Source organism: Palaemon carinicauda, chromosome 20 (assembly GCF_036898095.1).
Source record: "Palaemon carinicauda isolate YSFRI2023 chromosome 20, ASM3689809v2, whole genome shotgun sequence".
Classification (NCBI taxonomy): Eukaryota; Metazoa; Arthropoda; class Malacostraca; order Decapoda; family Palaemonidae; genus Palaemon; species Palaemon carinicauda.
The window spans coordinates 42,163,504-42,190,702 of NC_090744.1; the positions used below are offsets into that span (position 1 = coordinate 42,163,504).

At 44.4% G+C, this 27,199-nt stretch overlaps 2 protein-coding genes across 4 annotated transcripts in view; one reads left to right on the forward strand and one right to left on the reverse strand.

The window, feature by feature from the left end:
- LOC137659749 (N-acetylneuraminate 9-O-acetyltransferase-like) lies at positions 1-26,743 on the forward strand. The gene is made up of 5 exons (XM_068394561.1): positions 1-339; positions 3,011-3,176; positions 3,488-3,680; positions 12,388-12,551; positions 26,442-26,743. The coding sequence occupies exons 1-5, from the start codon at positions 14-16 to the stop codon at positions 26,736-26,738; spliced, it is 1,146 nt and encodes a 381-aa protein (XP_068250662.1). The 5' UTR covers positions 1-13; the 3' UTR covers positions 26,739-26,743.
- The window catches only part of Coq8 (ubiquinone biosynthesis protein COQ8, mitochondrial), a 129,176-nt gene that overhangs the window by 71,410 nt on the left and 30,567 nt on the right, over positions 1-27,199 (reverse strand). The window lies entirely within an intron of this gene.

The window sequence follows — 27,199 nt, forward strand, 5'->3', positions numbered from 1 at the left end:
AAACAGGTAAAAAATGCTTTCTAGCATTAAACAGATAATACAGGCAACCAGTAATAAAGGTTTCAAATGGACAATGCTCTTGAAAAGTAAACATAGAACCTCAAACGAAATTATAAAGCTGTGTGGACTAGCAATAGCCTTTACATTTATATTCTTCCAAGCAGTGCTGATTTTGCAAGGATTCTCCACAACTCCTCCGGTCCTCAAACAATCATGTTACAGAGAATCACAAGATCCAACTGAATTTCCTATAAACATGTGTTGTCAAATGTATAATTACTCAAAGAAAGACTTCTTCAGATGCAATACAAAAATTCAGGAGACACAGCAAATCACAAGGTAAATGAATGAGTGTTGCAAAACAAGTAATTTATCTTTGCACTGCTTAAAACATGGATTTCCCCCAGATATGATTCATCTCATTTGTTCTTTAAAGCAACCCTTTGATAGTAGTGGGAAAATAATAATTTTCAAAAACAATTTGTATTTTTCATACCTATACAAATCAGAATCCTTTTGATAAGGAGTATTGTCTCCTCAAAGACAGAATAGCCAATCATTCACTAACCGGGTAGTTATGTAACAGTAGGTGGGTGAGCAAGTCCAACCGGTCATTTGCTTGACTGTGTCAAGACCACTTTTGACCTCTGGCTTCAGGACTCATAGGGACAGTTAAAGGGGGAAAGCTATTAAAAGGATTCATATTTATGTAGCTAGAAAAAAAAATTACCTAAAAGATTTTTGTATTTGTTCTTATACAAATATTTTTTTTTTTTTTTGCTCTCTTAATTCATCATGATCCAAACAAGAAAGATCTTTCCCCCTCAATGTGTCAAACTTTCTGTTACCGAAGAAGAGCAAAGGAAAACAAATCTAATAACCTACTTATCAGGTGATCATAAGGATGAGATGCTACAGCCCAAGACAGTAATAAGCTTAAAAATATTTTATATATGGTTACAGAATAACCAGTCTCCACCTGGAGGATAGAATGTGTTGGAAGTATCATCATCATCTCCTCCTACGTTCATTGTTTCCCATAAACAAGGAAGTATCAACTAAAGAGTTATACTCGTACAAGTTCAAGGGTTTGGTTATACTGTTACTGTGCTGTATAGTCATTCAGAGACCTGGTCTATGTGGAACAGGTACTCTGGCTTATAGCATAACAACAGCTAATGATCAATCCAGCATATAATGGTCACAGCTGCGACACCCCCCAAAAAAAGGTGAAAGTAAGAAAGAAGCAGAGGAGCCACTCATTCTACTTTACCTCTACTGTATACTCAAGCTGGTATGATACTTATGAATAGATGCTTTTCTGTACACAGAAAGAGAAGGAAGCCACCAAATGATCCAAGGTAAAAGTGTACAAGAAAGATATGAAGGAGGTTTGGCATCTCCTCACATCCACTTTTAACAGCTGAGAAACCAAAAGGGGGTTCAAGTACATTATAGACAAGCTGATGATCCCCACTAAGAACTTTCACCATAGCTGAGCAATCGTCCCCCTTACCAAATGATGACTAAACTCAATCATCTCACAAGCCCAGAAAGATACAGTGTTCTTGGAAACTTCTGTCTTGTTTTTACCAGACCTTATAAAGATTTTGCAGTACTCATGTCAGAGTTTATGAGGCCTCTTCAAGTAGCATGGTAGAACCATCACTATACATAATGACTCAAACCTGTAATCACGGGCCAACCAGTTAGGTGTATTCATTACAAAGTCTGGAACAAGGATGAAGGAAACAGAAACCCATCCCTCTGAGTGGCTGAATTGATGAGATAATGTGAAGCTTTCCTCTAACCTTCAAACGGTAGTAGAAGGATAATATTCTTCTCAGATGACCTACTCATCGATTTGAGGAGTGCAACTGTTAGAACACTAAAGACAAGTGTCATGTCCCACTTTGGGGCCCAGTTCCCAGGGTGGGTAAGACTGCTGGAATCTCATCATGAGCATGGATAGTTCTCACAAGGAGGAAGGATCTATAACCTAAAATTTGAAAACCCCAAGTCTTAATAATAGCCTTTTACCAATAACACTGAGAGGGATTTCTCTCGGCAAAGGTAGATAAAGAGGTCTGCGATCTGCTGAAGAGTGGCAATGACCAAAGAGACATGCCTCCTATGACACCAATCACAGAAGATACCCTACTTTTTCTGGTAGACAGCTGCAGAGGACTGACATGGGTATCCAGACGTCTCCCTTGATGTCCTACAAAATAAGATGGTCCCTAGCAAGAAATGCTAAGTCATCTCCAGTTCTGAAGTCCAAGAGACTTTATGGCCTGGTGACTTTGAAGATGCAGCTGAGAGAGAGAAATGGGCCATGGGGAACTTAATGAGTAGGAGAGCATGCGATAGGGATACTGTACATTTGGAGTCAACAGGGTAATCCTGAGACCTGAAGCAGTCAACACATAATTAATCAATTGGTAAATTAGGCTGAATAAAGCAAAAATGTAAGCATTTAGGTCACTTCCATGTGTTCTGAAATGTGCCATTGACTGACCACCATGGGACCAAGAAGGGGGAGCAGAAAACCAAGAAAACCAAGAGCTTTCTATTTAGCCGGCTGCCAAACGCGTCAATCACTGGTGATCCCCACTGACCTATAAAACAAGCAAAGTCCAAAACCATATAAGTCCAAGGGAAAGATCCAATGGCAAAAACAAAGGGAGTGAGGAAGAGCACCAGCAATACATCCACTTGCCTTGAGACCAAAGAAAAAAAATAGGCTTGACTCAGTCAGACAGGTGTGTCCGGATCCCCTCACCCACTTGTCATTACTTAATTACTTTTTATTGATTAAATGGATGTTCTAGCTTCAAGAATATAATGCTATAATTATAAGTAATGATTTTTTTATTTGCACCAGAATGAACAGATCAAAATCAGTTATTTGTTGTTCTTAGAGAATTTTGTATGAGTACATTGTAATATATAATAGAAAAAAAAAATATGTCTATGGCAAGTAACACTTAAATTTCATATGTTTCATCAGACAAATCACAGAGAGAAATTTCCCTTTGGAAGGCAGCACTAATTCAACTGCACATAAAAGAACTACATGGGTACTAATAGGAGACTCCAGGGTGCGACAAATCTTCAGCGCATTTGTTTCTCTGCTGAGTGGACCCAGATTAAAATACAAGAAACCATCAACACTTGTAAGTTCTATCAACACTGCATATCTAAATAGACAAAGATAAAAACTGTATTGATCATAATGTACAATTCAAGTTTTTACAGTGTTCATGTTTTTTAATTTTTTCTTATGATCCGTTCATAAGTTTTCCCTCGATATCCACGGTCAATTCAATGATAGAGAATGGTAAATAAAATATCACCCCAAGTTTTAACTAAATAGTAGAATAGGAGTCATACCTTCTATAGTTATGAAGCCTAGTGAATGAACTACCTTCCACAAAATTTACAATACTAATAAAATTTTTACCGTATGCAAATGTTTCAATTTCAGGGAAAATGGAGAAGTATTCATGAATTAACTGAAAGTCTGCGAATTGGTAAACTACATGAAGACATCGAAGTGAACCATTTGGACTATTTTGTAAATCTAAAATTCTATTGGGACCCTAAACTACAGAGACTACCTAAATTACTGAAAGAATGGGCATCAAATGAAAGTGATAGACCCTTTGTTGTATTTCTAGGTAAGTTCATCATACTATACACAACTACATGTACAGCATTCCTACATACATTGTAGTATCACAGCCTAGTCCCATACTTACAGGTCTAATGCTACAAAATGCATGTTTGCATTTTGATATCCTTATTCTTCTCTTATCTAAAAAAAAATGCCCTTACCTTTACCAAGTGTCAACCTGACTGTCTTTGATCCATTGTCAATATTGACTCGCTAAACAATCAGTTTCAAATAAAGTTGAGATATCTATCAAATCACTCACCTATGTTGCTTTCATTGTCAAACTCTTCTTCAACCATCTTGTAAATTGTGAAAAGCAAGTTTCATGAAATATTTTTTTCAAATATAGTAGTAGTATTAATAGTATAATTCATCCAAAGATCATGATAAATTTGAATGTAATTTGTATTTTTTCTAACAATACAATCCTATAGCTATTTACTAGCAATTGTCTTTTGGTGAAGCTGGAAGACTAGCCATTAAGATTTTTAAGCGAGATGGCAACTACTCAAACTGCTAGTTAGTGTGGGGGTAGTGAGGGGTAACAGGGGTTGCCGGCTACCCCTCTCGCTCACACACCAGTGAATCAGTCATTTTTTGATTGCAGACAGGACTTATGGGAGATAAGTGATGGCGATACAAATTGTATGAATAGCTACAGGTTTGTATCATTATGAAAAATACAAATTACCTTCAAATTTGTCATTTGCTCCAACACTCTACAAACCTTACGCAATTTATTAGGGATGACTTGCCCATTACGAGGGTGAAAGTCCGACCACTGGCTTGGCCATTGACCCGGGGTTTTCCAGTACAGGCTTGGCATGTAACTAAGAAAAACCCTGACATCTCACTAAAAACTTCGTGCAATGCACGGACAGCAGCCTGACAACCTGTGTTCTTGTGAAAAGTAGGAAAGAATATTCTGAGCTAAATAGGAATGTTATCAAACATAGACGTTTCCTAATACACATGAGTATCAGGGATGTAGACAAGTATGAAAACTATACTAGGTTACACAAGGGAAATGGTTATTACCTGCAGATAGGTGAAGCCAGCATTCATATGACCCATGGTGCTGTTCCCCAAGAGAGGGGGAAAATGAAAGAAACAAAGAGCCAGTCATTCTTACATATTCATCCTAGACTAATCCTGGGTAACCTATGCCCTCAACCATCTGCTACTTGCCCATCAAGGAGCTTGAGGTATTCTAAACCACTTATTGTGCAGCCACCACAGAACCAATGAAGAACGTTTCCATGTTCCTGTGGGTCACGTCTTACAGGTAGTGGGCGGTGAAGGTCGTCTGATGCTTCCACACAGCCCCTTGTAGTACCTGCGCCACGGAGTAGTTACGTTTAAATGCCAGGGACGTGCTTATGATCCTGATGTCATGAACCCCTCTAGGTCGACGAGCAGGGATAGGGTCGGGATTCACTGCATGGTCAATGACCCTACGAATCCACATTGAGATGGTATTCTTTGTGACACTCCTCTTGACCTTCCCTGAGCTGCTGCAGTGCATTCAAGGTAATACCTCAAACTACTTACTGGACAAAGTAACAGTTGATATGGATCATCGGTTACAGAAAGAAGACTCCCAATCCAAAAGCGCCCGAATCTAGGATCCGCTACTCCTAGATATTGAGTCTTAGCAATAAACTCAAGTATAAAACTGAGTGTCACCTCCCCCCATCCCCTTCAATGGACGATTTCGTAGGATAAACCATGAAGTTCACTAACTCTCTCGGCCAAAGCCAAAGCTAGTGGGAACACACCATCTTCACAGTGAGGTGGCAATCTGTTGCCTGGCATAATGGTTTGTAGGGAGCACCCTTCAGGAACCGAAGGACGCGAACCATGTTCCAAGGAGGAGGTCTAACTTCCGACTGGGGGCAGGTGAGCTCATAACTCTGTATGAGGAGAGACACCTCTAATGAAGAGGAAAGATCAACTCCTTTTCAGTCTAAATGGCCATGCTTAAGACTGAGCGGTAGCCTTTCATTGCCGAGACCAAGAGCAGCTATTCCTTCCAAAGGTATACAAGGAACTCCACTATTGCTGGAATAGTGGCATTGAAGGGAGAGACACCCCTTCCACAACACCAACCACAGAAGCCAGTCCACTTAGCCTGGTAGACTGATGCCGAGGATCTTCGCATCTATCCAAACATCCATCTCGCAGCTTGTTGCAAAAGGCCTTTCTCTGTGAGAGGAGATGCTGTCTCCGCCTGGATTTCAGCGGCCATTGGAGAGATCAAATCCTGAGGCGGCCCTTTGGTACTAGAAGGACCAGGGATGCAAATTGACCTGGGAGACACAACCGCTGTTGGGCTGGAAGCTCTTCGCGTCTGAGGAAGGAGCTTGCTACCTTCCTCAGCCTATGTACAGTACTCTGTTGTTTGAAGGAAAAACTTTCTATAATATGGTCTATAAACATAGCCAGGTATACCAGTCTTTGAGAGGGAAGCACGGAAGACTTCGAGATTTATCAGGATCCCTAGATCTTGACAAAACTTGGGTAGTCAGTCTCGGTGCTGAAGAAGGGTTGCCATCGAGTCTCCTGGAATCAGCCAGTCGTCGAGGTATCTTAGGAGATGAATAAAGATCCTGTGAGCCAAAGATGATGTGAAGGCAAACGCTCTCATAAAGACCTCCGGTGGAAAGGCCAAAGCACAGCACCTTGAACTGGTATTGCCTGTTCTCATGCATGATCCAGTGATACTTCCTTGAAAACAGATGGATTGGGATCTGGAACTATGCGTCTTTGAGATCCAGTGTGCATGTCAAGTCCTGTGGTCTTAATGCTTGTATGACCGTGTCTCCCGTCTCCATCCTGAATGAAGTCTGAAGAACAAACTTGTTCAGAGCCAAGAGATTGATGACTGGTCTCCAGCCTCCAGACGCCCTTTCACAAGGAAGAGTCGACTGAAGAAGCCTGGGAACTGTCTAAGACCTCTTAGAGAGTACCCTTCTCTAACATGGTCTGGACTTTGGCCAGGAGAGCCAGCTTCTTTGCAGATCCCTTCGCGTAAAAGCTCGATGGAACTGGATCCTGAATCAGTGAAGAGAGAGATTGAGTGAACAGGACGTGATACCCTGAACAAATCACAGAGACTGTCCAAGGATTGGCCTCATACTGCATACACCTCTGCTAGCACCGTTGTAGGCATCCCCCCTCCGGTAGGTATGTGAGAGGATTGTCACCCCCGCGGGAGTGGCCTCTGCTACTTTCCTTACCACTTTTCCCTCCTCTGGAGGGCTTGAAGCCCTTTGGATCTTTGGCAGGAAAGGGCTGCTTCAACACCTTTTTAGAGGACCCTGCCATCCTACTGGTGGATTGTGGCTGTTTTCTGGGAGGTGGTGGAGCCCATAGGGTCTGGATGTAAAGGCTCTGTAGACAAGGGAGTCCTTGGTGGACTTCCTCTATTGCTCAGCAGCCCTCTCGACCTCTTTCGGCTTAAACAGGGTTTAGCTGTCAAGGGTAGAGTTTTTGAGTCTAGTGATCTCAGACTTGGGAACCTGTCTGTGGAACCTTTCAAATACGCCATCCCGCCTCTTGAGAATCATAATCGCCCATAGGTTAATAGCCTGGTGAGAGAGAAATTCTAAGGTGCGAGTGCCCGAGAAGAGAAAGGTTTTTAAGGAACTCCTTGTAGATTCCCTGGACCGATCCTCAGTTCTAACAAGGTGGCCCACTTACCCCAACCATAAATCAAGCCACAAAGCAGCCTGTATGGCATACTTCACCACCTCTGTGTTGAGGTTCTAGACACAGAAAACAAGGCTGAGAGCCCAGAAAGAAAGCTCCTTGATCGGGATGCCTCTTGAGAGGGCCTCTGCAAAAGGATCTAGAGGCAAAGCCAAAAGGAGCTCGTGCTTGACCTTATAGTATCTCCTCTGCTGGATGAAGAGGAGGCATTAGGAGTTTAGAGGATGAGCCTGCTTGAAGAGAGCTAGAGGAGCCAGCAATTTGAAAAACACCTTCTATCTGGCTGATGTCAGACCCTTAGACCAGGGCAGGGCTGCACTGGTCTTAGGTGGTCATCGGGTTCCATATACATGGTCCAAGACCGTATACTTGCCTTCCTGAGGGGCCTTCTCAGGGTTAGCCAACCCATTGATGGCCCTCATGCAGGCTAGGACTTGCCAGAATGCGTATTCTAACTCTCTTCGCTCAGCTTCCGAATGGAATTTCGGACTAACAGCCCTAGGGAGATAGTCGTCTTCCCAGTCCAAGTCATCATCCACCTCCAAGCTCTCACCCATAGGAGCCTGGGGCGGGTCAAGGCAGTAAACTGAAGGGATGTCTCCTGCCACTAGTGAAGATCTCCTAGCTCTCTTGTAGTAGAGCTGCTCGAGCCTTCGAGTTCTTGGGAAACGTCTTGATGTCCTTAGACTCTCTACGAGATGGCAGGCATTCCTACAGCAAAGAAGGCCTGGAAGGTGCCTCCTGTTCCGTAGAGGTCTGAACCTCTTACAGAAGGTTCCTCGTCCTCCTATGAGGGTCTGGAGATGAGTCATAGCTCCGGTGCCACAGCTTCAATAGGCAAGGGCCTGAAGTAAGGCACAAGTGATATCTGTTGTGGAGATCCTATGCCACTGCTTGACCGAGGATGGTGAAGGTCGGCGTGAGGAGGAGTCTGTTTCATCATCCTCCTCTTCTGTTTCGTTGTCAGGACTGGTGTAACCTCCAGGCGAAGTCCTGCTGAATTCCATGAGCCCCCTTTGGAGCTCCACGTGCTCTTCCGATGGGTGAGAGAATCATGGGGGGCTCCGGGGCCCTGCTAAAAATAGGTCTCCTCATAGAGTCCGTTGAGAAAACAGAAAAGGAGAAGGAAACCGACTTCTCTTAGGGAATCCTCGGTGTAGAAGCCTCTCCCGACTACTGCGTGGGGAACTGTGTTGGTGGCACGAACCTCTGCGCTCACGTTGTGTCAACCACTGCCAGCCTAATGGCTTTGACCAAGTTGTCAAACCAAGATAGCTGTTTCCCAACAGCCGAAAGATCCTGGATATCCTTGCGGAGGCCTGGAGGTGGAGATCGCTTCCTTGTGGAATGCTGCCTTGGTATCTGAAACTGAGGGGAAAACGTTGCCTACATTGATCAATCTACATAGGCCTCTCAAGGTCCTCCTACGTGATCTTCTTAGGGCGATCTGGAGAGATGGGAACACCAGCAAACTTGTTTGGCGGTTCCCTAAACCCTTCTGGGAAGGGAATGGCCATTCACCTCCTGCTGGTGATGTTACACATGGTGTGGGTTACTCACCGCTGCTGCTACCTCTGCTGGGTTGTCGAGGTGCCGGACCTTCCTTGCTCATGGGAGTGCGTGAATGGCACACAAAAGACTGAAGATCGCACATGGAAATATCAACTTTATGCAGGTGAGTGAGCGATCGACACGCGGGAGATGGTGAGCGTGGTGGAGAAGGCATGGCAGGTTTTGGAGACCTTCAACGGGCTAGCGAATGACGATCACAAGCTAGAGATCGATGATCAGGTGAGTGGCAAGTGGGCAAGCAACAAGCAGGTGAGCGTCGACACGCAGGAAAGCGATGAGTTAGCGAGTGACATGCAGGAGAGTGATGAGTTTGCGAGCAACACATTGGCGATCGGCAAGCAAAGTTCAAGCAAGCAGCAAGCAGGAGATCGGCGAGCAGGTGAACGACGTGTCGGCGAGCGGCAAGCAGTGAGAAGGAGAGCATCTAAAAGAGTGAGATGGCAAACAGCGCGGTGGAAGATTACCCGCTGGCGAACGACGATCACGAGGTGATGCATGATCACATGCAGGAGAACAGAGAAAAGAGAGCGAACGTCCAGCATGTGAGTGACGATCATTAGCCAGCGAACGATGATCTGCAGAGCGTTGATCACGAGCCGGCGAGGGACAATCAAGAGAAGAACTGCAATCACTAGCAAGAGAATAGCAAGAAGATCATCAATCTCGCAAACTGAAGCGCTTCCAGATAGAGGATGAGGACGAAGGTCTGGGCACGCGTAGAGGATTAAGGTCTTTGAAGGACAAAGAAATCTGAGGGTGGTGTGGGGTATCCTCGTCAACACAAGGTCATCGTTGGGAAGGCGAGTGGGCGCGGTGGTCTGGTCGGCGCACAGGACTAGCAAGAGTAGGAGAAGGCAAGAGATGGGCCTTACAGACAGCTAGAGCATCACAGGAGACAGGACTTCTACCTCGGAAGAACCAGGAGAAGGACTCTTCTGGGCCCCGAGCTGCAGAAGTTCCAGGAGAACCTTCTTGGAGGGAGGCCCAGCCACACCCAGCAACAGCCAAACCTGCAACACATCAGAAAGTGAAAAGGACTTGCCCGAGGGTGGGGGTGAAGTTGCTTCTCGATGTGAAGCAGCAACATCCCGGATCCCCGAGGTTGACTTGGCGTAAGCTGGTCAACGCTCCTACTCGATCTCCTGTTAGAAGAGGCCGAAAGAGCAAGAGCTTCGGGAAGAGATCAGGTGGGGGGGGGAGGTCAGAGAAGATGTCCAAGGCTTCTTTACCCTTGAGGAAGACCCCGAAGGCAAAAATATCCCTCTTAGACTTCTTCTTCTGCAACACCCAAATCTCTCCCACTGAGAGGCAGACCACTCCCTACACTTCTCACAAGCGTTACCCTGCTCAGAGTGACGTCCTCTGGAGGTCAGAGACAAAAAATGGGGGTCAGTGTCGACTGAGGACATGATGGTGCCTCAAGAGTGACCTTCAGGCCCTGGGCAAGTCCGCATGAGAACACAGAAGATGGAAACATGCACACCTAAAAAGAAGTCTTTTGAGAGCAGAGAGAGGACACGCCCGTTCTCCTCAAACCAAAAGAAAAAAAAGTTACTGGTGTTTGAGTGAGAGGGGTAGCCAGCAACCTCCACTACCCCTCACTAACTAGTGGTTTGGGTAGTTGCCACCTCACTTAAAAGTCTTAATGGCTAGTCTTCTAGTTTTGCCAAAAGATAATCCTTAATAAATAGCATAAGGTTTGTAGTGTCGGAACAATTATGCTTTCAAAGCTTTAAGAAATTCCTCAGCCTCAATTTCCAAGCAACATTGCATCAAGACCCTTAAGATACGAAGGTCTGAGAATTTAATGCTAAAACTAAAGATCACATGCATTTAACCCTATGCAGTGAATCCTAAAATAACTCCATATGTAATCCTCCATTGAGAATTACCCCTTAAATTTAACTTGATCTAAATACTTAGAAGAGAAAAATAACTATATTTATCAAGAGACAGACACTTCCAACCCTTATATCTATCTCCAAGCAAATGGGAACTAAGCCAATTATATATTACAGGAAGTAATTGTTCAGTGAAACAGCTTCAAGGACCTTATATACAATACATTCTAGTAGAAGGCCCAGATTGAAAAATTATGTTCTGAGGTTAAAATTTCAATCATAAGATTCTCCCTAACTAAACAGCACAAGAAATTTGATAAAAAAGCTAAATAAAATACAACACACCACAAGTTTTCTCAATGCAAAATTTTACATAGACCAGTTTGAATGACACCTTGATATAAGTAAGATTTTCCAAATATTAGACTTCCCAGTTGTCCCTCAATTATAAACAATGACAGATATTAGGGCAGATTGTTCGAGAGTGAAATTCACTCTTTAAAGTAAAAAAAATTCCTTATAATAGCTTTTACTTTTTGAGAATAAATATGCAACAACCAATTCTCCCTATGCTATGAGGTTAATCAAGCAGTCAAAATTACCTTACATTCCTTATGTTGTGTGATGCTCACAGAAGCAATCATGATCATAATTATACACCAAGCTGCAAACCTATTTGAAAAGGCAGAATGATACAAGCCCTAATACCCACATAGAGAAACTAAAACAAGAGCTAAAAATTTCTTTGTTTATTCCTTAGAGTAAGGCTTAAACCTACTTGGAAAATACTACTCAGAAGGCATAACTTAGAGATATACATTTAGAAAAATAATCAATACAGATGCCCTCAATGTGAAGTGTTGCATAGCCAAACATACCCCAAAGGGTGTCAGGTGGTTTATAATTAAGGATTTTTTCCATATGAAACGTATTCTATTATAACACTTAATGCCCAATTTTTTTCCTAATCTTTTCTAATCCAAATATGTTAAATGTATTAAATTTTTCTAATACAGTCATCCTTCCCACTTCCCTGTATCTGCAATAACAGCTTCAAGGAGGGTGTGGAGTAGGTCAAAGTGTGAACAGAGTTAAGTAACCTAAGCTAGCCTAAGGTACCCTAAAATTGTGGCCTATCAATGTCTACCCCCATGTAAACATGCAGTAAAAGAATATTAATGTTTTAAATAAAGTGGAATAAAAGTTATTAATGATTTAAGATTGCATTTAAATAAAAACACAAAAAAACCTATAACTGTATCAAGTAAATCCCTTAAAATCAAGTCATCGATCCACCCGTTTTCTGCCCCCTCTCCTAATTCTATATGAGCACCAATGAGCACTGGCTCACACTCAAAAGAGCTCAATTATGAGCGAGCATACATGGGATAATTGTACTGTACCTATGGTTTATGGTTTACTACTTACATATATCTTTCACTTTAGAATTCTATCCACACACGAGTTTTGTTTATAATGAATGAAGTGCATCAAAATATTCTCATATCTTAGATAAAACCCATCAAATGAAAGGCTACATGTGTCCTATAAAGTAATTAATTAACCTTTACAATTTTTCCTTTGAAGGGAGTGGCCTGCACTGGATGAGACAATCAATTCACGCATACCATACAAGTGGACTACAATCTGCAGCTTCAAGTTTTCAGATGCACATGGAAAAATTATACCCGCAAATAGAAAACATAGCAAGTTCTATAAACACCATCATTCAATTACTCGACCCTGTACAGGTAAATGTAAAATTATCACACCAAGGTAGAAAACTGGTTCTCGGATAGACAAATTTATTGATACAATACTGTACTGTATTACATCTTCACCTAACAATAAGAAAAATCAATTTACAGTCAATGCTTGAAGAAATTATTTCAACTATAAATTATCCAGAATTTCAAATTACAAATGTGAAGAAGAGAATCAAACTGTATCTCTATTTTTTTCAGATTACAGTACTGTTGGTTAATAGTACTGTATTCACGACGCCTAAAGTTAATGCATGCTTATTTTCTTTTTAGTTTTTATTTCAATCACACAGGCTTCCATACTGTGGCAATCTATGCAAGTTAGCAAAATTGTTTAATGATAATGATAATAGAGAGACAAATATTTATCAATATTTCTGCAAAGTGTATCAATATGTTATTTTCATTAGTAAAATAAATTTTTGAATATACTTACCCGATGATCATATAGCTGTCAGCTCTGCTGCCCGACAGAAAAAACCTACGGGCGGAATACGCCAGCGATCGCTATACAGGTGGGGGTGTACATCAACAGCGCCATCTGTCGAGCAGGTACTCAAGTACTCCATGTCAACACAGAACCAATTTTCTCCTCGGTCCACTGGGTCTCTATTGGGGAGGAAGGGTGGGTCCTTTAATTTATGATCATCGGGTAAGTATATTCAAAAATTTATTTTACTAATGAAAATAACATTTTTCAATATTAAACTTACCCGATGATCATATAGCTGATTCACACCCAGGGGGGTGGGTAGAGACCAGCATATATGTTAACATTAAGAGCTAAGTATTCCGTATTTCATTTTAGCAGTTATTCAAAATAACAAACATAAAATTAATAAGTACCTGGTAAGGAAGTCGACTTGAACAATTACTCTGCCTTTTTAAGTACGTCTTCCTTACTGAGCCTCGCGATCCTCACAGGATGCTGAGCGACTCCTAGGAGCTGAAGTATGAAGGGCTGCAACCCATACTAAAGGACCTCATCAAAACCTCTAATCTAGGCGCTTCTCAAGAAAGAATTTGACCACCCGCCAAATCAACCAGGATGCGAAAGGCTTCTTAGCCTTCCGGACAACCCAAATAACAACAATAAAAAGCATTTCAAGAGAAAGATTAAAAAGGTTATGGGATTATGGGAATGTAGTGGCTGAGCCCTCACCCACTACTGCACTCGCTGCTACGAATGGTCCCAGGGTGTAGCAGTTCTCGTAAAGAGACTGGACATCTTTAAGGTAAAATGATGCGAACACTGACTTGCTTCTCCAATAGGTTGCATCCATTACACTCTGCAGAGATCTGTTTTGTTTGAAGGCCACTGAAGTTGCGACAGCTCTAACTTAATGTGTCCTTACCTTCAGCAAAGCATGGTCCTCCTCATTCAGATGGGAATGAGCTTCTCGAATTAAAAGTCTGATATAATAAGAAACTGCATTCTTCGACATTGGTAAAGAAGGTTTCTTAATGGCGCACCATAAAGCTTCTGATTGTCCACGTAATGGCTTAGTCCGTTTCAAATAGTACTTAAGAGCTCTTACCGGGCATAGTACTCTTTCTTGTTCATTTCCAACCAAATTAGCAAGGCTTGGAATATCGAACGATTTGGGCCAAGGACGAGAAGGAAGTTCGTTTTTGGCTAAGAAACCAAGCTGTAAGGAACATGTAGCCGTTTCAGATGTAAATCCAATGTTCCTGCTGAAGGCGTGTATCTCACTGACTCTTCTAGCTGTTGCTAAGCAGACGAGGAAAAGAGTTTTCAACGTGAGATCTTTTAAAGAGGCTGATTGAAGTGGTTCGAACCTTGCTGACATAAGGAACCTTAGTACCACGTCTAAGTTCCAACCTGGTGTGGCCAACCGACGCTCCTTCGAGGTCTCAAAAGACTTAAGGAGGTCCTGTAGATCTTTGTTGTTGGAAAGATCTAAGCCTCTGTGACGGAAGACTGCTGCCAACATGCTTCTGTAACCCTTGATTGTGGGAGCTGAAAGGGATCTTTCCTTCTTTAGGTATAAAAGGAAGTCAGCTATCTGAGTTACAGAGGTACTGGTTGAGGATACTGATTTGGACTTGCACCAGCTTCGTAAGACTTCCCACTTCGACTGGTAGACTTTGAGAGTGGATGTCCTCCTAGCTCTAGCAATCGCTCTGGCTGCCTCCTTCGAAAAGCCTCTAGCTCTCGAGAGTCTTTCGATAGTCTGAAGGCAGTCAGACGAAGAGCGTGGAGGCTTGGGTGTACCTTCTTTACATGCGGCTGACGCAGAAGGTCCACTCTTAGAGGAAGTGTTCTGGGAACGTCTACTAGCCATTGCAGTACCTCGGTGAACCATTCTCTCGCGGGCCAGAGGGGAGCAACCAACGTCAACCTTGTCCCTTCGTGAGAGGCGAACTTCTGCAGTACTCTGTTGACAATCTTGAACGGGGGGAACGCATAAAGGTCTAGATGGGACCAATCCAGAAGAAAGGCATCTATGTGAACTGCTGCTGGGTCCGGAATCGGTGAACAATAAATTGGGAGCCTCTTGGTCATCGAGGTTGCGAACAGATCTATGGTGGGCTGGCCCCACAATGCCCATAGTCTGTTGCATACATTCTTGTGAAGGGTCCACTCTGTTGGGATGATTTGACCCTTCCGGCTGAGGCGGTCTGCCATGACATTCATGTCGCCTTGAATGAACCTCGTTACTAGGGATATGTTTCGATCACTTGACCAGGTGAGGAGGTCCCTTGCCATCTCGTACAACATCATCGAATGAGTCCCTCCTTGCTTGGAGATGTACGCCAGGGCTGTGGTGTTGTCGGAGTTCACCTCCACCACCTTGCCTAGAAGGAGGGACTTGAAGCTTCTCAAGGCCAGATGAACTGCCAGTAGCTCCTTGCAGTTGATGTGCAACTCGCTTTGAACCGCATTCCACGTGCCCGAGCATTCCCGACCGTCCAACGTCGCACCCCAGCCCGTGTCCGATGCGTCCGAGAAGAGAAGGTGGTCGGGGGTCTGAACAGCCAGTGGCAGACCCTCCCTGAGGAGAATGTTGTTCTTCCACCAAGTCAGTGACGACTTCATCTTCTCGGAAATAGGAACCGAGACCGCTTCTAGCGTCTTGTCCTTTCTCCAGTGAGCAGCTAAGTGAAATTGAAGGGGGCGGAGGTGGAGTCTCCCTAACGCGATGAACTGGTCCAGTGATGAAAGCGTCCCTATCAGACTCATCCACTGTCTGACTGAACATCGGTCCTTCTTCAGCATGGACTGGATGCATTCTTGGGCTTGACTGATTCTGGGGGCCGACGGAAAAGCCCGAAAAGCTTGACTCTGAATCTCCATTCCTAGGTATACTATAGTTTGGGATGGGACGAGTTGGGACTTTTCTATATTGACCAGGAGACCCAATTCCTTGGTCAGATCTAGAGTCCACTGTAGATTCTCCAGACACCGACGACTTGACGCAACTCTTAAAAGCCAGTCGTCCAAATAGAGGGAGGCTCTGATGTTTGCCAAATGCAGGAATTTGGCAATATTCCTCATCAGTTTGGTAAAAACTAGAGGTGCCGTGCTTAGGCCAAAGCACAGGGCTTGGAACTGGTATACAACCTTCCCGAAAACGAACCTTAGCAAAGGTTGGGAATCTGGGTGGATGGGGACGTGAAAGTAAGCGTCCTTTAGGTCTAACGAGACCATCCAGTCTTCCTTCCTGACCGATGCTAGAACCGACTTTGTCGTCTCCATGGTGAACGTCTGCTTTGTGACAAAGACATTCAGAGAACTGACGTCTAGCACCGGTCTCCACCCTCCTGTCTTCTTCGGCACTAAGAAGAGGCGGTTGTAGAAGCCCGGGGATTGATGGTCCCGGACTATGACTACCGCTCCCTTTTGTAGTAAGAGAGACACCTCTTGCTGTAAAGCTAGTCTCTTGTCCTCCTCTCTGTACCTGGGAGAGAGGTCGATGGGAGTTGTTGCTAGAGGGGGCTTGCGTAAGAATGGAATCTTGTACCCCTCCCTGAGTAACTTCACAGACTGTGCGTCTGCGCCCCTGTTCTCCCAGGCCTGCCAGTAGTTCTTGAGCCTGGCTCCCACTGCTGTCTGAAGAAGGTGGCAGTCAGACTCTGCCTCTAGAGGACTTGGAACCCTTCTTCTTACTCCCACGTTGACTTCCGGCACGAGCACCTCCTCTGCTGGAGGCTCTGCCACGAAAGGGCGGAATGAACCTTGACGCTGGAGTGTCCATCCTAGGTCTAGGTACGGAGGGCAAAGGGGTGGTTTTGCGTGCGGATGACGCCACCAGGTCATGGGTGTCTTTCTGGATCAAGGAGGCAGCAATCTCCTTGATCAACTCTTCAGGGAAGAGACACTTCGAGAGTGGAGCAAACATAAGCTCCGACTTTTGACATGGGGTGACTCCAGCTGACAAGAAGGAGCAAAGGTGATCCCGCTTCTTGAGAACCCCAGACACGAAAGAAGCCGCAAGCTCACTAGAACCATCCCGTATGGCTTTGTCCATGCAGGACATGATGAGCATGGAAGTTTCCTTATCAGAAGGGGAGGTCTTCCTGCTCAACGCTCCCAAACACCAGTCCAAGAAGTTAAAGACTTCGAATGCGCGGAAAACTCCCTTCAGAAGATGGTCCATATCCGAAGGAGTCCAGCATATCTTGGAGCGTCTCATAGCCAGCCTACGGGGAGAGTCTACCAGACTTGAGAAGTCGCCCTGGGCAGAGGCAGGAACTCCTAAGCCGAGAACTTCTCCCGTGGCATACCAGACGCTAGATCTGGAAGCAAGCTTGACCGGAGGAAACATGAAGGATGTCTTCCCAAGTTGCTTCTTGGACTGCAACCACTCTCCCAGTACCCTTAAAGCTCTCTTGGACGAGCGAGCGAGTACGAGCTTCGTAAAGGCAGGTGCTGCTGACTGCATGCCTAAAGCGAACTCAGAGGGAGGCGAGCGTGGTGCTGCAGACACAAACTGATCCGGATATAAATCCTTGAACAGCGCAAGCACTTTCCTAAAGTCTAAGGAGGGAGGCGAGGTCTTGGGTTCTTCGATGTCCGAGTGTTGGTCGTCAAGATGTGCAGCTTCGTCATCATCAGAGATACCATCGTCTGAATGTTGAGGAGGAAGAGGCAACGGAGTGGGCTGGACGGCTGAGTCCGGCAGCACGGGTGCATGCGTGGCTGCACTGGACCCAACATCATGCCACTGTTGGTCAGTCTGAGAACTGGCAACAACCAAAGCTGAGTGGGTGCGCAAAGAGTCTACTCCCGACTGTGGAAGGATAGCGGAGACCACCGTGGGTTGCGGAGGCTGACGCACCGCGTCAAAACACGGCAGCCTAACTCCACCCTCCTGTTGTTGTGGTAGCTCACGCACGGCAACGGAGGGTTCCGTGCGTCTGTGAACGTCAGCATGCGTCTGGCAGGGTCGACTGCGCATGGGTGGAGGAGCTCTCACAGCTGGCGTGTGGGAGCAGGCAGCCTCAGCGTCTGCTGGGCGCACAACCGTGGCAGGTTATGGGCTAACGGGTGCAGCGGCAACCTTCTCCGCACGAAACTCCTGCATAACAGCAGCTAACTGAGTCTGCATAGACTGCAGCAAAGACCACTTAGGGCCTACAAAAGCGGCAACAGACGGAGTTACTGTCCGATGTGACTGAGGGTCTAAAACAGCGGGTGCGGCAACAGACGGAGTTACTGCCTGTTGCGGTACCACTTTGCCTCTCTTAGGAGGTGTGCAGTCGTCGGAGGACTGCAGCGAGTCCATACTGACCCAGTGGCTACACCTGGGCCGTTGGACTAGCTCGGAAGGGACCTTACGTTTAAGAGGCCGTGAGACCTTGGTCCATCGTTTCTGTCGAGAAACCTCTTCCGCAGACGAGGAATGAATGGGCTCACTCGTCTTCTTGTGGGTGGGACGATCTAGGTAAGATACGTCCGAAACCACGGAGGGTACGTCTGTCCGCTGATTAAAGCCTGTCGAACCCTTTGGTCGTACGACATTGCTTCTCCCCTGGGCTTGGGAGCTTGCAAGAGGTCCCGGACTGGGAGGACGACAGGCACGAACAGACGCACCCTCATGCGTAACACTGACACTTTTCACTGCACTGACACTCACTTCACTTCCCACTGCACTTTTACCTTTCAACTCTCTGACGTCAGCCATGAGTTGATTGCGGTCATTCGCTAATGACTCGACTCTCTCACCTAGAGCCTGGATGGCACGCATCATATCTGCCATTGAAGGTTGATGAGAGCTAGCAGGGGGGTCGGGTGCAACCACTACAGGGGAAGGAATAGGTTGAGGGGCATGGGGAGAGGAAAAATCAATTGAGCGAGACGAACTCCTCCTGATCCTATCCTTCTCTAGCCTACGTGCATATTTCAGGAATTCTTGAAACCCGAATTCCGAAAGCCCAACGCATTCCTCACATCGCTCTTCCAATTGACAGGCTTTACCCCTACAATTGGAACAAACGGTGTGCGGATCGATAGAGGCCTTCGGAAGACGCCTTGAACAGTCCCTAGCGCTACATTTCCTGTACTTGGGGACTTGAGAAGGGTCAGACATCTTGAATTAGTCAAAGGGGGGAATTCAAAATCTATCCAAGTCGTCAACAAATAATCCAAAATCAAAAAAAGAATGCAAGGAAGTATTGAAGATAACTTCTGCACAGCGATAGCTAATAACCAGAAATGAATACTTCACCAAATAACGTGAAAATCAATCCAGAAAACAAGAGCGTATTCAGTAGGTCTTGCCGGTGGCACGACAGAGAGAAAATTGGTTCTGTGTTGACATCGAGTACTTGAGTACCTGCTCGACAGATGGCGCTGTTGATGTACACCCCCACCTGTATAGCGATCGCTGGCGTATTCCGCCCGTAGGTTTTTTCTGTCGAGCAGCAGAGCTGACAGCTATATGATCATCGGGTAAGTTTAATATTGAAAAAATCAAAATACATGGAGAACTCTTTAGAACCTGTTCAATTCTCCTTTTCAATCAAATTGAAAATGAGGATCGAGCAATTTCTGAAAAGCGTTTTCTGTACTTTAATTTTCAGTAGATTTTACAAAAGCATTAATGTGAATTTGCTCACATATTTTTAGACTCATAATATAAGTGATTTATAATAATATTAATAAAAACTACAATAACATTTATAATAACCAAAACAATAGCAGTACAGTAATAGAGATTCCTTGCTGAAATTTCAACAATGCATAAAATATGTTATTTTCATTAGTAAAATAAATTTTTGAATATACTTACCCGGTGATCATATAGCTGTCAGCTCTGCTGCCCGACAGAAAAACCTAAGGACAAAATACGCCAGCGATCGCTATACAGGTGGGGGTGTACATCAACAACGCCATCTGTCGAGCAGGTACTCAAGTACTCCATGTCAACACAGAACCAATTTTCTCCTCTGCCCACTGGGTCTCTATTGGGGAGGAAGGGAGGGTCCTTTAATTTATGATCACCGGGTAAGTATATTCAAAAATTTATTTTACTAATGAAAATAACATTTTTCAATATTAAACTTAGCCGGTGATCATATAGCTGATTCACACCCAGGGGGGTGGGTAGAGACCAGCATTATGTGTTACATTAAGAGCTAAGTATTTTGTATTTCATTTTAGCAGTTATTCAAAATAACAAACATAAAATCAATAAGTACCTGGTAAGGAAGTCGACTTGAACAATTACTCTGCCTTTTTAAGTACGTCTTCCTTACTGAGCCTCGCGATCCTCATAGGATGCTGAGCGACTCCTAGGAGCTGAAGTATGAAGGGTTGCAACCCATACTAAAGGTCCTCATCAAAACCTCTAATCTAGGCGCTTCTCAAGAAATGACTTTGACCACCCGCCAAATCAAGTAGGATGCGAAAGGCTTCTTAGCCTTCCGGACAACCCAAAAACAATAATAAAACATTTCAAGAGAAAGATTAAAAAAGGTTATGAAATTAGGGAATTGTAGTGGTTGAGCCCTCACCCACTACTGCACTCGTTGCTACGAATGGTCCCAGAGTGTAGCAGTTCTCGTAAAGAGACTGGACATTCTTAAGATAAAAAGACGCGAACACTGATTTGCTTTTCCAATAGGTTGCGTCGAATATACTTTGCAGAGATCTATTTTGTTTAAAGACCACGGAAGTTGCGACAGCTCTAACTTCGTGTGTCCTTACCTTCAGCAAAGCTTGGTCTTCCTCATTCAGATGGGAATGAGCTTCTCGTATTAACAGTCTGATAAAATAGGATAAAGCATTCTTAGACATAGGCGAAGATGGATTCTTAACTGAACACCATAAAGCTTCAGACGGGCCTCGTAAAGGTTTTTAAATAGAACTTAAGAGCTCTTACAGGACATAAGACTCTTACTAGTTCATTTCCAACCATACGATAAGTTTGGAATATCGAACGATATTGGTCAAGGCCGAGAAGGCAGCTCGTGTTTGGCTAGAAAACCAAGTTGTAGAACATGTAGCCGTTTCGGATGAGAATCCGATGTTCTTGCTGAAGGCATGAATCTCACTGACTCTTTTAGCTGTGGCTAAGCATATCAGGAAAAGAGTCTCAAAGGTGAGATCTTTCAGGGAGGCTGATTGTAGCAGTTCGAACCTGTCTGACGTAAGGAATCTTAGTACCACGTCTAAATTCCAACCAGGTGTAACCAAACGACGCTCCTTTGTAGTCTCAAAAGACTTAAGGAGGTCCTGTAGATCTTTATTGTTGGAAAGATCTAAGCCTCTGTGACGGAAGGCTGATGTCAACATGCTTCTGTAACCCTTGATAGTGGGAGCTGAAAGAGATCGTTCTTTCCTCAGATATAAGAGAAAGTCAGCTATTTGAGTTACAGAGGTACTGGTCGAGGATACGGATACTGACTTGCACCAGTTTCGGAAGATTTCCCACTTCGATTGGTAGACTCTAAGGGTGGATGTTCTCCTTGCTCTAGCAATCGCTCTGGTTGCCTCCTTCGAAAAGCCTCTAGCTCTCGAGAGTCTTTCGATAGTCTGAAGGCAGTCAGACGAAGAGCGTGGAGGCCTTGGTGTACCTTCTTTACGCGTGGCTGACGTAGAAGGTCCACCCTTAGGGGAAGTGTTCTGGGAACGTCTACTAGCCATCGAAGTACCTCGGTGAGCCATTCTCTCGCGGGCCAGAGGGAAGCAACTAGCGTCAACCTTGTCCCTTCGTGAGAGGCGAACTTCTGCAGTACCTTGTTGACAATCTTGAACGGAGGGAATGCATATAGATCTAGATGTGACCAATCTAGTAGAAAGGCATCTATATGAACTGCTGCTGGGTCCGGGATTGGTGAGCAAAATATTGGGAGCCTCTTGGTCATCGAGGTTGCGAAGAGATCTATGGTTGGCTGGCCCCAGGTGGCCCAAAGTCTCTTGCATACATCCTTGTGGAGGGTCCATTCTGTTGGAATATTTGTCCCTTCCGACTGAGACAATCTGCCATGACATTCAAGTCGCCTTGGATGAACCTCGTTACTAGTGAAATGTCTAGACCTTTTGACCAGGTGAGGAGGTCCCTTGCGATCTCGTACCATGTCAGAGAGTAGGTCCCTCCTTGCTTGGAGATGTACGCCAAAGCCGTGGTGTTGTCTGAGTTCACCTCCACCACTTTGCCTTGAAGGAGAGACCTGAAGCTTTTCCAGGTCAGACGTACTGCCAGTAGCTTCTTGCAGTTGAAATGCATTATCCTTTGACTCGAGTTCCATAATCCCGAGCATTCCCTACCGTCTAATGTCGCACCCCAGCCTACGTCCGATGCGTCCGAGAAGAGAACGTGGTTGGGAGTCTGAACAGTCAGGGGAAGACCCTCTCTAAGGTTGATATAGTCCTTTCACCAAGTCAGACCAGACTTTATCTTTCCGGAAACCGGGATCGAGACCGCTTCTAGCGTCTTGTCCTTTTTCCAGTGAAAAGCTAGATGGTATAGAAGAGGACGGAGGTGTAGTCTTCCTAGTGACACAAATTGATCCACGGATGACAGTGTCCCTACAGACTCATCCACAGCCTGACTGGGCAGCGTTCCTTCTTCACCATCTTCTGGATGGATAGCAGGGCTGGGGGTTGATCGTCTTGTTCAGCAACGTCCTCATCAGAGGGTTCCTCATCTGAAACTGATGAGGAAACGGCAACGGAGTGGGCAACGTCTGACTCGCTGAATCCGGTCGCACTGGTGGATGCGTGACGGAGCCGGACGCAATATCATGGCACTGCTGCACAGTCTGTGAACTGTCAACAACCATGGATGCGCGAGGAAGTACAGCGTCAACCCGAAACTGTCTAGACTGTCTGGGTTGTGCAGTCAACACCCTACCGGGTTGCTGAGGTTGACGCACTGCGTCACAACAAGTCACCTCTGCTGGTTGTTGAACGTCTTCCTAGTGACACACTGAACGTCAACAACCACCTCCGAGCGTCGCTTAACGTCAACGTGCGACTGGCAACCCACACTGGGTCGCATCGGTGGAGGAACCACCTCAACTGGCAGACGCGAGTAGGATACCTCAGCGTCAACAGGGCGCACAACCAACCGGTAGGAAGGTTGTTGGCCAGAAGGTTCTTCTCCGTATTTAAGTCCTCTATCAAGGACACAAGCTTGGACTGCATGTCTTGCAGCAAAGCCCATTTAGGGTCTACGGGAGCAGGTGTGGCAACAGACGGGGTTAGCGACTGAGGCGGAACCATTTACCATCCCTGGAAGCCTTGTTATGTGTGCATAATAGTACAGCAAAACTTCAAAGGCTCGACAAAAGTTGAGAAGTTGACCTGTAAACAACTGGAGCGTCTCCTGGCTAGGCGCCAGGGCGAATCTATCAGAATTGAGAAGTCTACCTGGGCAGAGGCATGAACTCCCAAGCCGAGAACTTCTCTCGTGTCCTATCAGACTCTCGCTCTATAAGCCAGTTTAAAAGAAGGGAAATCAAAGGCTGTATCCCTAAAACTCCTCCTGGTGCAAAAACCAGTCGCCTAGCCAACGTAACGCTCTCTAGGAGAGCGAGAGAGCACTAGCTTAACAACAACGGCTTCGAAGTAGCTAGGCCTAGTGTAAGTTCTGACGTGAGGCGAACGAGGAGCAGCAGTTACAAGATCCGGACGAAGATCCTTAAAAAATCATCATGATTTAATTAAAGTCCATAGGAGGCTAAGCAGCTTAAGGCTCCTCTCCAAATGACAGAGTCCTCAAAGGAATATCAGTAGGAGGGAGAACAGCACTTTCTCATCTACAGGAACCTTGTCCGAGAAAAGCTAGGTATCTCAGTGAGGGTCTCACTGGTGCATTAGCAGCAGACCAGAAGGCAACGTTATGTAACTGCTTGACAGTCTGTGAACTGTCAAAAACTGAACTGTCAACCACAACAGGTGCGTGAGGACATACAGCACTGGTGCATTAGTAGCAGACCAGAAGGCAACGTCATGTAACTGCTAGACAGTCTGTGAGCTGGCAACAACCATAGCTGTGTGGGGAAGCAAAGCCTCTACTCCTGACTGACTAGTCTGCTGCGGGCGAGTAGCGGTAACCACAGTGGGTTGCGGAGGTTGACGCACAGTGTCAAAACAAAGCAACTTAACTCCACCCTCCTGTTGTTGTGGCAACTCGCGAACGTCAACGGAGGGTAGCGTGCGTCTGTGAACGTCAACGTGCGGCTGGCAGGGTACACTACGCATGGGAGGTGGAACTCTCACAGGCGGAGTGCGGGAGCAGGTAGCGTCAGCGTCTACTGTACGCACAACCGTGGTTGGTTGTAGGCTAACGGGTGCAGCGTCAACCTTCTCCGCACAATACTCCAGCATAAAAGATGCTAACTGTGTCTGCATAGACTGTAGCAAAGACCACTTAGGGTCTACAGCAGCAGGTGCGGCAACAGACGGTGTTACTGCCTGTTGCGGTACCACTTTGCCTCTCTTAGGAGGTGTGCAGTCATCGGAAGACTGCAGCGAGTGCGAACTGACCCAGTGGCTACACCTGGGCCGTTGGACTTGCGCGGAAGGGACCGACTTGCGCTCAATAAGCTGCGAGACCTTGGTCCAAGGTTTCTTACGAGAAACCTCTTCCGCAGACGAGAAGTAAATGGGCTCTCTCGTCTTTGTGTGGGTGGGGCGATCTTGGGTAGATACGCCCGAAACCACGGAGGGAAAACGTCTGTTCGTTGATCAAAGCCTGACGAACCCATAAGTCGTTCGACATTACTTCTCCCCTGGGCTTGGGAGCTTGCAAGAGGTCCCGGACTAGGTGAACGACAGGCACGAACAGACGAACCCTCGGACGCAACACTGTAACACTTGCGCATATCACTTTATCACTTCGATTTTCTGTTTTGCACTTATTTCACTGAAATCGAAATTAATACTAGCATAAACAGAAAACATATATAAAGATAAAGAATTCAGTGGCTGGAAAAGAGACTAAACACTAGTTAAAATAAACTACGTTTACAATCTCTCACCGCACATAGCCTGGGGACAAGAATAAAACCCTAGAAACGTTTTACCTTCTTCCCCGTACAGCGACTAGGGAGGAGAGTAACACGACAACAACGTTACCCGCTTGAACGGAACGTTTTTTTCTCCTCTCTCTCCCTCCGTCTCTATCTCTCTCTCTCTTTCTCTCTTGATTTCGCACCTGAGAGAAGAGCCTAATTATATATCGTCAAAAAAACTGAAAGGTTTTCCAAATAAAAAGTTCCTTTAATTTAGAATTTAAACCATTTAAGCTAAGAAAGAATGAACGAAACGTCAGAATCGATTTACTCTTACTGCAAAGTGAAACCGTGATACACTCTCTCTCTATCGTAACGATAGAGCGCATGTTGAACGTCCTGAACGTCAACAACTGCGTAGTCTAAAAAACTAAACGTTAGTTCATCTTTGAAAACAGTACGAGACTATCAAAGAAATTCTTTCATAAAACATTAAAATTAAAAAGTTTTAAATTCTTTAAAGGCTAAATACGATATAACGGGCTCAACGTTGATTAACTTCGGTTCCAAGTTAGGACCGCCTACTATCAGGAAAGGTCGCATATAAACAAAACATAAAAATTTATTTTTATATGTTTATAATAAATGGAAAGTTAATCGAAGAGGCCTAATAAAGGCGGAGAGATATAAAATATATAGATCTATAACGTGTTAAGCAAAATTACTAAAAACCTAAACACACTTCCGTCTAAGGGAAGGGTCGGCCATTTAAAAGTGAAAGAGAGTCCATACTCTCTTTGTCACCATAATTAAATTTATCCAAAACGAGTTCAAGTTTTGAGATGAAGATAAAACCCCTGCATAACGAAAGCTCAAAACTGGAATAGTGTACTTCACCAAATAGTTATGAAAACAAATCCAGTTAGTAACAGCGTATTTAGTAGGTCTTGCCAGTGGCACGACAGAGAGAAAATTGGTTCTGTGTTGACATGGAGTACTTGAGTACCTGCTCGACAGATGGCGCTGTTGATGTACACCCCCACCTGTATAGCGATCGCTGGCGTATTTTGTCCTTAGGTTTTTCTGTCGGGCAGCAGAGCTGACAGCTATATGATCACCGGCTAAGTTTAATATTGAAAAATTCAAAGCATTTTCTTTTTTTAATGTTTTGATTTTCTTATGAGTCCTTTTGCAACAGTAAGAGATGTATGTACTTAACTATTCTTGAACCTTTTAAAATGACACTCCAGGTACCCAAAAACATAAACAAATAAAAAGCTTTGGATATTTTGTGTAAGTTCATCTCATTAATAATAATAATAATAATAATAATAATAATAATAATAATAATAATAATAATAAAAAGAAGAATAAGAATAATAACAATGAAAGTAATAATTATCTTATTGTTTGTCCTTCTGATGAAAAATAAAGATCTTTTCTTCTTTACAGGAAACAGCAATATTTCCCAAGTACAAAGGAATATATTCCAATGAAAACGTTCAAATCTATAACCAAATCATCACCTCAATTTTTTCTAAGTCTAATGCAATAATCTGGGATAGCAACATACCTATAACAAATCACTACTTTCGCCAGTGCCAAATTAAAAATCGACAATCTTACGACAAGCTATGGGACTGTGGAAATCCCCTTCACCCAGGATTTATTGCAATCGAGAAAAGTCTCAATATGCTACTAAATGGTATTTGTAATAAATTTCTAAAGATAAATGAATTATACTGCTAAAGTTATATAATTTAAGAAATTCCAAAGTGATTGTCTCCTGTAAGAAGGTGGTTTGTGAATTGTGCAAATACCAATTGGTCACTTTCTACAAACAAAAGTACTGTAAAAGTTTAATAAAATGTATATTTTTAATCTAATTTAATTCATTTATTAAAGAAGGAAAGTAGTTTGCTTACACGTTTCTTCAAGGTGACTGTTCTGAGTATAAAATTTTATATCTGAATCCCAATAGGGTTCTGTAATTCATGCAGTCAATATCAGCGGACATGACTACAGTCAGCAACAAAAAATAACTACTGTACATATATTATAGGGTATAGTGTTTGCTGAATAAATTAAAATGACATTGTTTTGTATTTTTTCCTTCCATTACAGTTGACTGATTATTAATGCATTTCATTAGGCATCCTAAAACAGTACATATATAATCCCCCAAATAAAAGGAAGCTAAGACTCGAGCC

What these genes read in the sequence shown, in the direction of transcription:
- LOC137659749 (XM_068394561.1), top strand. Translation starts at nt 14, where the DNA reads ATGCTTTCTAGCATTAAACAGATAATACAGGCAACCAGTAATAAAGGT. An exon ending in ACAAGAAACCATCAACACTT is followed by an intron (nt 3,177 to 3,487) that starts GTAAGTTCTATC and finishes TTTCAATTTCAG; the next exon opens with GGAAAATGGAGAAGTATTCA. An exon ending in AATTACTCGACCCTGTACAG is followed by an intron (nt 12,552 to 26,441) that starts GTAAATGTAAAA and finishes TCTTCTTTACAG; the next exon opens with GAAACAGCAATATTTCCCAA.